At 42.0% G+C, this 12500-nt stretch overlaps 2 protein-coding genes across 6 annotated transcripts in view; both read left to right on the top strand.

Moving 5' to 3' along the window:
• LOC307161988 (receptor-type tyrosine-protein phosphatase S-like) overlaps positions 1 to 6185 on the top strand; it is a 156163-nt gene extending 149978 nt beyond the window's left edge. For all 3 annotated transcript variants that reach the window (XM_079877007.1, XM_079877006.1, XM_079877005.1), the window contains 7 exons: positions 41 to 219; positions 316 to 442; positions 1226 to 1351; positions 1864 to 2018; positions 2107 to 2242; positions 3178 to 5334; positions 5430 to 6185. In XM_079877007.1, the coding sequence (XP_079733133.1) occupies positions 41 to 219; positions 316 to 442; positions 1226 to 1351; positions 1864 to 2018; positions 2107 to 2242; positions 3178 to 3246 (792 nt within the window). In that variant the 3' untranslated portion in view covers positions 3247 to 5334; positions 5430 to 6185. The remainder of the gene's footprint in view (positions 1 to 40; positions 220 to 315; positions 443 to 1225; positions 1352 to 1863; positions 2019 to 2106; positions 2243 to 3177; positions 5335 to 5429) is intronic.
• A 3369-nt stretch (positions 6186 to 9554) lies between these two features.
• LOC307161987 (uncharacterized protein) overlaps positions 9555 to 12500 on the top strand; it is a 25338-nt gene continuing 22392 nt past the window's right edge. The window contains exon 1 of one of the 3 annotated variants that reach the window (XM_079877001.1): positions 9555 to 9650. In XM_079877001.1, the coding sequence (XP_079733127.1) occupies positions 9601 to 9650 (50 nt within the window). In that variant the 5' untranslated portion in view covers positions 9555 to 9600. The remainder of the gene's footprint in view (positions 9651 to 12500) is intronic. The other 2 variants (XM_079877000.1, XM_079877002.1) reach the window with 2 other exon arrangements.

Genomic DNA, 12500 nt, shown 5'->3' with positions numbered 1-12500 from the left:
TATATCCGTGACCTTATTGTGATGCGTTTGTGTCCGTCAGCGTCTGGCCAACACTAAAGCACACACCTCCAGGTTCGTCAGTGCTAATCTGCCCTGCAACAAGTTCAAGAACCGGCTGGTGAACATCATGCCGTACGAAACCACACGCGTGTGTCTGCAGCCAATCAGAGGCCTGGAAGGGTCCGACTACATCAACGCCAGCTTCATCGACGGATACAGGTAGACTTCCCTGCTCTGACTCTATCAGACGAGAGCAGAACCTGAACTGAGCTGATCTGAGTGTGTGTGTGTGTGTGTGTGTGTGTGTGTGTTCAGGCAGCAGAAGGCGTATATCGCCACGCAGGGGCCGCTGGCGGAGACAACGGAGGACTTCTGGAGGACCCTGTGGGAACACAACTCCACCATCGTGGTCATGCTGACCAAACTGCGTGAGATGGGACGGGTGAGATCTGAGAGCCAAACACATGCTCCTTCTGCTTTTAATTTAGTCCTGTGTCAGATTCAGTTTTATCATCTTTAGTCAGTGTTGGGGAAAGTTACTTTTACAAGTAATGCATTACAATATTGTGTTACTCCCAAAAAAGTATCTAATTGCGTTACTTAGTTACTTTTTATGAAAAGTAATGCATTACATTACTTTTGCGTTACTTATTTTAACATTAGTCTAGAACTAAAATAACCATCATGTTTACACAGCGCGCACACACACACACACACACACTCACTCACTCACACATTATTTCTTTCAACATGGGGACAGGAGAGATGTCAGTCAATAAATGTGAAAAAGTAACTAGCGTTACTTATTTGAAAAAGTAGCTTTGATATTTTGTTGTAAATTGAAAAAGTAATGTGTTACTTTACTAGTTACTTGAAAAAGTAATCTGATTACTTAACTCAAGTTACTTGTAATGAGTTACACACAACACTGTATTCAGTCAACAGATCGTATGAAAGCTCGTAGTGGCTTTTTAAAAACATTCTAGATTATTTTTCTGCTATTTTTTTGTTGAAGAAATTATTGAGAGATTTTGTTAAAGTTTTTATTTTTTAAACTATATTTTAGTTTCATCACGATTTTGCATGTTGATATAGTCGTGATGATGTCATCTCGTCTCAGTCATGGAGAAATAAAAGCTGGTCAAGGAAGATTTTTCATCCTAGTTTTCATGAGGAAATGAGCAGTTTCTGTACCGTGTGTGTGTGTGTGTGTGTGTGTCGACAGGAGAAGTGTCATCAGTACTGGCCGGCGGAGCGTTCGGCTCGCTATCAGTACTTCGTGGTGGATCCCATGGCAGAATACAACATGCCACAGTACATCCTGAGAGAGTTCAAAGTCACCGACGCCAGGGTGAGTACAGGCCGTCGTTTACCGCGGTACCATCTGATCTTACACGCAGATGATGTTCTGAAGCAGAACTGATTGAGCCAACACTGAACCTAATTGCCTAGCAACTGCCTAGCAACACCCTTGCAACCACCCATAACACCCTATTAACTGCCATGCAACCACATAGCAAACACTATAGCAAACCATAGCAAACCATAGAGCTCCTACATAGCAACACCCTAGCAACAACCAAGAACACCCTAGTGACAGCACCCTAGCAACACCCTAGCAACTGCCCTGGAGCACCCTACCAACCACCCAGAACACCCTACCAACCACCCAGAACACCCTACCAACCACCCAGAACAGCCTAGCAATGCCCTAGAAGCACATGAGATGCATGGATCCTCATGAAGGAGAGATTGAGAGTTACGTGTGTGTTTATATTCAGGACGTTGACCTCATGTGCCTCTGCAGTCAGAGTGTTTCTCACACCTGGAGATGTTCAGACTCGTTGTCTTTTTTTCCCGTAGGACGGACAGTCCAGAACCGTCAGACAGTTCCAGTTCACCGATTGGCCGGAACAAGGTGTTCCAAAGTCAGGGGAGGGTTTCATTGATTTCATTGGACAGGTGCATAAAACCAAGGAGCAGTTTGGTCAGGATGGACCAATCACAGTCCACTGCAGGTGATGATGATACTCAGACACACACACACACACACGAACATGAGCTGAATCCTGAGACTCTCTCTCTCTCTCTCTCTCTCTCTCTCAGTGCGGGCGTCGGGCGCACAGGTGTGTTCATCACTCTCAGTATCGTGCTGGAGCGCATGCGTTACGAGGGCGCCGTCGACATCTTCCAGACCGTCAAAATGCTGCGCACGCAACGGCCGGCGATGGTGCAGACTGAGGTACGGTAAACACACATCACCGTTCACCATCGAGCTGTGAGTCTGTGGAAGATCTCGTTTCTGTTGAACCTCCTGTAGAACATACTTTCCCACCTCAGACCCACACTACCACTGATACCATGATGCTTACTCTTATTGGAAAACTTCTGTTTATATAGCAAATATCAAACAATAAAATGTGCTTACAGAGACATACACGGCAACGCCCTAGCAACCACCCAGAACACCCTAGCAACCATCTAGAATACCCTAGCAACCATCTAGAATACCCTAGAAACTGCCTAGCAACTCCATAACTATGTCCTAGCAACACCCAAGCAATCACCCAAACAACACCCTAGAAACTGCCTAGCAACACCCTTACAACCATTCAGAACATCACCATAGTAACTGTCTAGCAACCATCGACAACACCCTAGCAACCTCCCAGAACACCCTAGCAACTGTACCTAGCAACCCCCTTGCAACCACCCAGGACATCACCATAGTAACTGTCTAGCAACCACATAGCAATGCCAAAGCAAACATCGATAACACCCTAGAAAATACACAGAACACCCTAGCAACTGTCTAAGAGCACGCTAGCAACACCCTCAACATACTAGCTACTGGCTGTCAACTATGTCGCAATGCTCTATCAATCACTCAGAACACCACAGTAACTACCCAAAACACCCTAGCAACACCCACCACATCCTAACAACCACATAGCAACGCCCTAGCAACCACCCAGAGCACCCTAGTGCAGAGTTTTGCCACTGCAAGCACCACTCACTTTTATTGTTATCTTTTTAGTCTATCAAACATAAATATAATGCACTAGTGATGAACAGATAATCAGATGAACAACAAACTCTTATTCGAGGTTCGTCTCGTCTGCTGCAGTCATGTGATCAGATCTGTGTGTGTGTGTGTGTGTGTGTGTGTGTTGGCAGGACGAGTACCAGTTCTGCTATCAGGCCGGCCTCGAGTACCTTGGAAGTTTTGATCACTATGCAACATAAGAGAAGAAGAAGGCCAAGAACACGTGAAGAACACCTTCCCCTCGACCCCAGCAAACCCTCGCAGAGGACCCACACTCCAGAGACGCAAACTATTACCTCAGTGTTCACTTATCGATATTAATGTTGTGGTCGGCTTTCTAGAAATATTAAACCGTGGATGAAGAGGAAAATATTACATGTACAAAAAAATCTATTTAAAGCAAAACAACAACAAGAAACTATGAAATCAAAAGCCTGGATTATTGCTGCACCCTTCAGTGGGAGTTTCTTCGAACTGTCTTTGCCAACGTCAGACGTGAGTTCGTTCGTTCGTTCGTGTGAATGACGGGATCGTTGCCATCGGGACGATTAAACGGGAGTTTAGTTAAACGAGATCTCCCACCGTCTGTGCCTAACGGAGCGAGGCGGATCAACTCCTGTGAATACTGTGTTTGTGTGTCTCTTCAAGACTTTCTGCTGCTTACGCGTGTTTGAGAGGCGAGCGAGTTTCAGTGCTAATCTCGTATCTGTATCATGTTCTTTTGCTCTTTCGGCTGTTGCGTAACGAGACGGAAGACGATTGCTCATCCCAGAACACGGAAATGATTCGACACACACGTTCTAGGAGGAATCGCGGATCGTTCCCCGGTGTTTCCACCGCTAGGAACATCTGATCAAATCTAGAACACACTCGCGAAACTTTTCCCGTCATGTTTAGTTTAGCGAAGGCGTGATGTTTAGGAGTAGCGCGGGAAACCAGCCGGTTCGAGACGTGAAGTGAGCCTTATTATCGTTGTTGTCAAATATTTAATCGACCTGATTTTTTTATTTCATTTTGTTGATGATATGCTTGAATTTCTAAGGATCTTATTTATTTACATGATTTTTATGGCACTATGATTTGTGAGCTGTGGTGTAGTTGGCCAGCTAATGTGACTGTACATGGCTCAGATGTACAGTGTTGTGCTTCGTAAACCCTCTCAGATATTTTATATATTTCCTGTGCACTGATTGTTCTAGAGAAGCCAACGGTCCTCAGAGCCCAAACCTCAGCCAATCGCTGGAGTTCTGAGACGTCACATGGTTCTCATCGGCATTATCAGTCAAACGAAGCGAGATCAAGCACACGCGGGGTTAAACAGCATCAGATCAGCGTCAGGATTTGCATACTGTGGTAAACTGCACTAAACCAGCAGGGTAAAACCATGTTAACATGATTGACTGAAATGTGATATTTAAAGTGTGGTCACGTGTGAATTTTCAAGGGTGAAATACACTAATTTCAATAGGAATACAAGCGAATTTAGCGAAAGATTTTCCCACGTCCGTTTTCGCAAATAGTTGAATTTCGCTACATTAGAATTGTGGAAATGTGCAGAAACTGCTGAAATGACATTGCAGAAGATGTTCTTCTTTAGTTTTTTGTCTTGTTTTCCAGAACAAACATTCTTAAATCAAGATACAAGAAAATGACTGAAGATGGAAATGATAAAATGTATGGAAATGAAGTGAGTTTGTGTTTAAAACAAGAACTAATATCTGCCGATGGAGTCAGAAATAATCTTGTTTTCTCTTTAAATTGTTCTTGTTTTAAACACAAACTCACTTCATTCTGATACATTTTTGACTAAATATCTTCAGTCATGTTGCTTCTTCTCCAGTAAATGAATCTTGATTTAAGAATGTTTAGATATTTGTGTTTGAAAACAGGACAGAAACACTGAGGAAGAACATCATTTTTTCACTAAACTATTGACAAAACATAATTCCCTAACGAACTTTGGCTCATGTGACCACACCTTTACACACAACTGCTGAAGTTACGGTCCATCCTGTCGTTATAAACTGACGCTCCTGTTCATCGGCCGAAGTGAATGTGGTTATCAATGTTAATCTAATATCAAATATTGGCAGAGATGAGCGTCTCAGTGATCATGTTGTGTCAGTTTCAGCATCGGCTAGACACGGATCTTCCTCAGCACAGAGTTAAAGCACATTCACCACTGACGTTTCTTATTCAAATATTCTCTTATTAAAAAGTTCCTTTGAAGACAAAAGCACAGGAAAAATCCCACAATCATCTGTCAAAGCAACACTTGATCAGAGGAGGTAACAAGGGAACGGGGGAATGAAGGAACGAGGGAATGGAGGAACGAGGGAATGGAGGAACGAGGGAACGGGGAATGAAGGAATGAGGGAACGAGGGAATGAAGGAATTTTGGAACAAGGGAACGAGGGAATTAAAGAACGAGGGAATGAAGGAATGAGGGAACAAGGGAACGAGGGAATGAAGGAACGAGGGAACAAGGGAATGAGGGAACGGGGGAATGAAGGAACGAGGGAACAAGGGAATGAGGGAACGGGGGAATGAAGGAACGGGGGAATGAAGGAACGAGGGAATGGAGGAACGAGGGAATGGAGGAACGAGGGAATGAAGGAACGGGGGAATGAAGGAACGAGGGAATGAAGGAATGAGGGAACGAGGGAATGAAGGAATGAGGGAACAAGGGAATGAAGGAACGAGGGAATGAGGGAACGGGGGAATGAAGGAACGAGGGAACAAGGGAATGAGGGAACGGGGGAATGAAGGAACGGGGGAACGAGGGAATGGAGGAACGAGGGAACGGGGAATGAAGGAATGAGGGAACGGGGGAATGAAGGAACGGGGGAACGAGGGAATGGAGGAACGAGGGAACGGGGAATGAAGGAATGAGGGAATGAAGGAATTTTGGAACGAGGGAATGAAGGAACGAGGGAATGAAGGAACGAGGGAATGAAGGATTGAGGGAATGAAGGATTGAGGGGACGAGGGAACGAGGGCCGAGTGCTGATGACTACGTAGTGCTTCACTTTTCTCTGCTTACTGATTTCAGATCATATGTGTAGATAATATGTCGACTTTGTATTAAAACAGAACGACTGGATATACTGACGTGAAGAAGTGTGTGTGTGTCTCTTATTTCATCCGTGATCTGTGATGAAATGCTGATTTATGTTAATCATCGATTCCATGTTCATTTTAATACATCAGTGGGATTAAACTGAGTGAATCATGATCACGAGATAGACCACATTTCATCATTAGCCAGTTCTACTACACACACACACACACTCTCTCTCTATATACTTTATTTGAGTCCACATTACAAGTCAAATTTCATTAGGAATAAAACATTTTCAATAATCCAACAGATTAAAACAATTCAGCACATTGTCATGGATTATACAGTTGTAAGCGTTCAGGAATAAACACACACACACACACACACACACACTATCACGGGACGACAGAACAAGATGAAGGTTTAATGATGATGATGATCAAAAATACAAGCCAGCAGAACAGCAGCAACACACACTATTTACAGCGGTGATCGAACAGAGAATGGATGTGGGACCAACTTCTAGAGCAAACACAAATGAGGACGATGAATGAAACACAGCTGAACCTAATGAACTCAAGGATGGTTACCATGGTAACAAAGGAGTGGCGGAAAACCGAACAAAGTAAAACATTTAACAAACGAAAACCAACTGTGACACACTCTCACATACTCACACATACTCTCTCTTTGACATTGCTGTGAAAACCCTCTTTTATTTGTTCTAAAGAGTCACGAGTCTCTCGACTGATCACGTGAAAGGGTTTGAAAAGATCAGAGAAATATGCAAAAAAAAAATCAGGCTTTTTCAGAGCAAATGCTTTACACAGATATGGAGATGCATGTCGAGATCATCAGCTGGAAAGCATGTATGAACTCTCGTTATTCTGATTGAGAGCGTCATCACACACACGTGTGTCGCAGGAGTGTGTGTGTGTGTGTGTGTGTGTAATCCCAGCACTGATCACACATTCTCATCTTAAACCTGCTCTTGCTGCTTCTGTGCTGCAATAATCGATCCGGTTCAGGAGTTCACTGAAATCTCCAGATCTTCACGGATTCCTGTCCAAGATAAAAACAGTGTGAAAGTTCATGTTGTTGAACTCGATGTGCCACGAAAGCGGCGTTCAACCAATATGATAATATATTAATCATGCGAACTAGAAGAAAAGATTCTATATATAACTCTAGGGTTCTTGACTCAGTTTCAAAGAATGCTTAAAAATGTTCTATGCATAATAGTTCCTGTTCTATCATAATAGCTCCTCATAATAGTTCCTGTTTAACAGGTTATTTAATTTTAATAAGATAATAACCGCCTTCCCATGTTTCAGAAACCTGTTGTTCTCCAACGGGTTGATTATTCTGACTCCACTGGCAGATACTTGATCTTGTTTAAACCCTAAACCTCATTTTGACCATTTTTTTTACTTAATATCTTCAGTAATGTTGCTTCTTCTCCAGTAAATGAGTCTTGATGTAAGAATGTTTAGATGTTAGTGCTGGAGGACGAGACAGAGACACTGAGGAAGAGCATCATGTATTAGTGTTGAAACCTGTAATTATGATCATATTGTGTTCAGCGTGACTCAACGTTTGACAAACCAGTTAAACTCATAATGTTTGTGTTGAACACAATCAAACCTGAAATCTGAAAATCATCATGAGGAACACATTATCACACGCACGCACACACACACACACACACACGCACACACACACTGGTTTAGCATTCACACGACCCATGATGATCATGTTTTACTTCCTCCAGGTTTGTAAGGGTGTGTGTGTGTGTGTGTGTGTGTGTGTGTGTGTGTGTGTGACACCTCATAGCACACATATCCAGGCCTCATTTCTGGAAACGGAAAAGGCCACATGGGCCACAAACATCAAGCTAGTCCCGGAGGAGGCCCGGAGGAGGCCCGGATATAAATCCTATTGCCAGCTGGACTCAGGTTGAGACGTCACCATCGCTCCATGCAGGATGTGGGCCAGAAGAATACAGGAGATGTGGGCTACAACTGGACCAGATGTCATTTGCTTTCTGGGTGGTGTGTGTGTGTGTGCGTGCGTGTGTGCGTGCGTGAGTGAGTGTGTGAGTGAGTGTGTGTGTGTGTGCTAGTTGTGCTCATTGGAACATGAAGTCATTTAGAGGAACATCCTGTTTGTATCTGTGTAACTTCCTGTCTCCTAAAGTGCCTGTGTCTGAGTGGTATGCGGTTGTGTCCCTGATATCCCACAATCCTGTGCGTGTGGCTGCTGCAAAAATGATAATATTATTATTGTCATCTGATTGACCAGCTGAAAGAAAGAAAATATAAAATGGATGAATGTATTCCTGTCGAGTCTCATGTACTTCCTCGCTCTTCTTCTGCAGTGACGGTGAACTCCTGAGAGATCAGCGTTTCATCATCGTCTCTCGTGTGTGTGATAGCATCTGCTTCATCCAGACTTGATGAGTTTGTGTTTGTGTAACACCTGATCCGTGCAGATGCGCCCCGTCACGTGCTTTAGAAGAACACACTGATCCAGTGGGCGTGGCCTCAGTGGGCTGGTGGGCGTGGCCTCGGTGGGCTGGTGGGCGGGGCCTCGGTGGACGGATGGGCGGGGCAAACCAACACACACGGGTGTCTTCTGAATCAGTGCTGCTCAATCAGACTGTGTTTTATATGAAGCTTCTGGTTAACATCACTTTTAATGATCAAGAAACACTGACATGTAACAAAAAAAGTTTCGATCAAAAACTGCCTGAGATGCCAAGATTTCCCATGTTTCAGACACAGCCATAATAACGCGTTCCCTTCACCTCTGTGCAGATAAAATGTTATCAAAATGATTCCAGTTCACATAGATTCGCGGTAACGACTAATAATTCTGTATTACGCTGCCAGACAAATCATTTGAAAACTTGCACATGGATCCTGTTTCAGAGTGTGTGTTCTCGAGCCCCAAACACTGTCGTGTGAATGAACGGCCAGAACACATTAAAAGTTTCTGTTTTCTGTGAGAGCGGTGTGTGTTAGCGGCCGCTAAGTTAATAACTAATGATCTTTACAACGGAAGTGAATCAATCAAAACTAACTTTATCTGGACAATAACTTTATTCTAGATCTGCTGTAAAGCCTGAGCACTCTCTGTTACTGTAATCTCCTGTTATCACTGTAAAGCTGCTGTGAAACTCTATATTGTTAAAGCGCTGTATAAATGAAGGAGACTTGATGGTTGGCAGGGTGTGGCTGAGTCTTGTAGTGGGTGTGGCTCTGTCAGGTGGGCGTGGCTCTGTGTCTGGTGGGCGTGGCTCTGTCAGCTGGGCCTGGCTCTGTGTCAGGTGGGCATGGCTCTGTGTCAGGTGGGCATGGCTCTGTGTCCGGTGGGCGTGGCTCTGTGTCCGGTGGGTGTGTTCACAGCTTCTACCCTCTGCAGTGAGATCTGACTGATGGATACAGTGCACAGATCTGCAGACGCTCAATGGAAACACGTCTGAATCTCACGCATGATGGGAAGTAAAAAAGCAAACAGGAAATTTTCTCTGGACAGCTCAGGGTGAGTGTTTGAGTTTGAGTTTATACAATGACTCTTAAAGAGGGTAAAGCTTATAATATTACAACATAATAACACAAAACCTTTTTCTTGGTTATATGAATGTTAAGGAAACATTCCATTTGAATTGATTTGAAATTTGCAAACATTATGGGAATTTTACTATTGAATGTTCTCTGAACAAGTGGTAACATTTAAAAAAAAACGTTACCTTTAAAAAACATAAAGAAAAAAAAACCCTGAACCTCTAACTGAAATGTTTCAGGAATAAAATTTAAATTGCTAATATTTTGAGAACATTATTAAAGACCAGATAACTTATATTCTATTAACATTATTGGAAGAATGTTTGTTCATAACTTTGAGAGAACCTGTTCCCTCTGTTATACTGTATATGAATAAATATACTGTATTTACTCTACTATTCAAAAGTTTGGGGACAGTCATTTTTTTCAAAGAAATTAATATGTTCGTTTAACAAGACTGCATTGAATTGTTCAAAAGTCACAGTACAGACGTTTATAGAATATTTATGCAGCAAAATGCTGAAAGTTCAGCTAGGAAAACAGGAATAAATTACATTTTACAATATCTTTACATACAAAACAGTTTGGTAACGCTTTATATACGCTTTGGTAACGCTTTCGTAATAATAGTGTACCAGTACAGTGTGTAGGTATAGGGAACAATATACACAATTTTGAAACTAAGGGTTACCTATTCTAATATTATGTGGTATGTAAAACCTACTATGCTAAACAGCAATTGTTCGGGAGAAATATGTTGTACTTGATCAACAGTTCTGTCGTGACAACTCAAAGTGTTTGTTTGGTAATGAATATATGACTGTTAATGTGTTTGGTCTTGGTGACTTTATCTGCTAAACTGCTGCTGCTGATTATAGATTCTGCTGCTGCTGTTATTGATTATTAATAATAATAATAATTAAAGCTGCAAGCAGCATTTATCGGGGTTCAAGCAATTAAGGCCTTTAAGGCTTTTAAGCACAAAAGCATCAAAAGTTATTAAGTTTTATTTAGCAAGCATGTAACCACTGACATCATAGATGGAAAAGACCATGTTCTAGCATGATTTACCATAGTTTATCATGATTTATCATGGTTTACCACGATTTACCATGTTAAAGCATGGTTTACCATCATATACCACGTTCTAGAATGATTTACCAGGATTCTAGCATGATTTACCTTGATACACCACACTGTAGTATTATTTACTATGATTTACCATGTTTCTATCGAAATTTACCATGATTTACCACATTCCTAGCAATTATGTGAAGTGTCAGTGCAAATGAAGTGATAAACACTGACAAAATATGATTGTGTTATAATAGTTATTGTAATATAAGTGATTTTTTAGTGTCTAATTATGAATGACTCACAAGTCTGAATCACAAGAATGAATCACAAGTCTTTTCACATGTGAAAAGACTTCATTAATAAGTAGAATGGCCGAAAGAGGGCACTAGAAGACCACTTATTGGCTCCAGAGAATTGTCCTAGACTGGTTTGGTTCCGATCGGGCGAAAAACCAGGGACTAGTTCGCAAAAGTAGGTTTTGGACAAAATTCGACATAGCAGAAAATTTCCCCTGCCTAAATCAAAATCAAAAAAGATAGCCATTTTGTCCGCCTTGAGCCAAGGATTCCAACGATATAAGACACTTGATCCTGGGACAAACGGTTTTGAACTTTTGGTTGCTGTAGCGCCACCTATGGGCCAATCGGGGTCATACTCTGATAGGTTGTCCCCAAAATGAGGCCTACCATCTGGCCAGGTTTCAAGTCTCTAGGCCTTACGGTTTGGCCTGCACGATGCGTTTTACAAATCCTTACAATTACAATAGGGTTTCAGCATTTCATGCTTGAACCCCTAATAATAATTCATTGCATTTGAATAGCGCTGTTCTCTGCTAGCGAGCTCATTAGCTACTGATACAGTGGGGACCAATCAGCGGAGAGTGACAGACTGGGTTAAACACCGATCAGCCTGTGCCATCTACAGATTCATGACACAAATTATAATATTATGTCACTGTTTTTAACTGTATTTTTATGAAATAAATGCAGCCTCGGTGAGCAGAAGAGACTTTCACAAACATAAAAAATGTTAATTATTCCAATGGCATGTGTTTAAGGATCGCTATCGCAGTAACTGAAAGTGTTTTACACAGACAGAAGAACAGGTGCTTATACAAACTGTAACCAGTCTGAGTGCATTTTTACCACAGTGAAATCATTACCGCAGTAAAAGACGAGCCCTCCGGCTACACTTCACCTTCACACGCCGCATTAGCCGATCTCGAGTCGCCGGCAGCGGGTCAGCTCAGGAACACACACCTGGTGTTTGGCTCAAAGTTGCTGATCTGAGGAGCAACACCATTTTGTTTTCCATGAATAGGTTTCCATTTGGTGTTTATTATTATTATTATAGGACCAGACACCGGAAGTGCTTCTACTATTATTATTATTTTTTATTATTTTTATCATCAAGAACCCAGAACAAGCTTATCACATAATATCAGCTTCTTCTGAGGTTGATGTTCAACATGTTCTGAATGTAAAGCTTCTTCACTGATCATTTGCTGAAGAGTTTTAGTGACAATTAAACAAACATAAAGATTTACACTATTTATCTTCATAGCTATTTCTTATTTATGTACCACATAGCCTATTTTCACCATCTAACAGATTTTTATGATTTTGTAAATAATTGTAAACATTAATATTCAGATAATTGATTAAAAGACACAGTTGTGTTAGTGTGATCCGTGTTAGTGTTTGCTTGAGTGAACGCAGACGTGTTGATCGAGTTTCCATAGAGGCTCATT

Source organism: Squalius cephalus, assembly GCF_949319135.1.
Source record: "Squalius cephalus genome assembly, chromosome: 7".
NCBI classification, from domain to species: domain Eukaryota; kingdom Metazoa; phylum Chordata; class Actinopteri; order Cypriniformes; family Leuciscidae; genus Squalius; species Squalius cephalus.
This window is presented reverse-complemented; position numbering and strand designations above follow the sequence as displayed.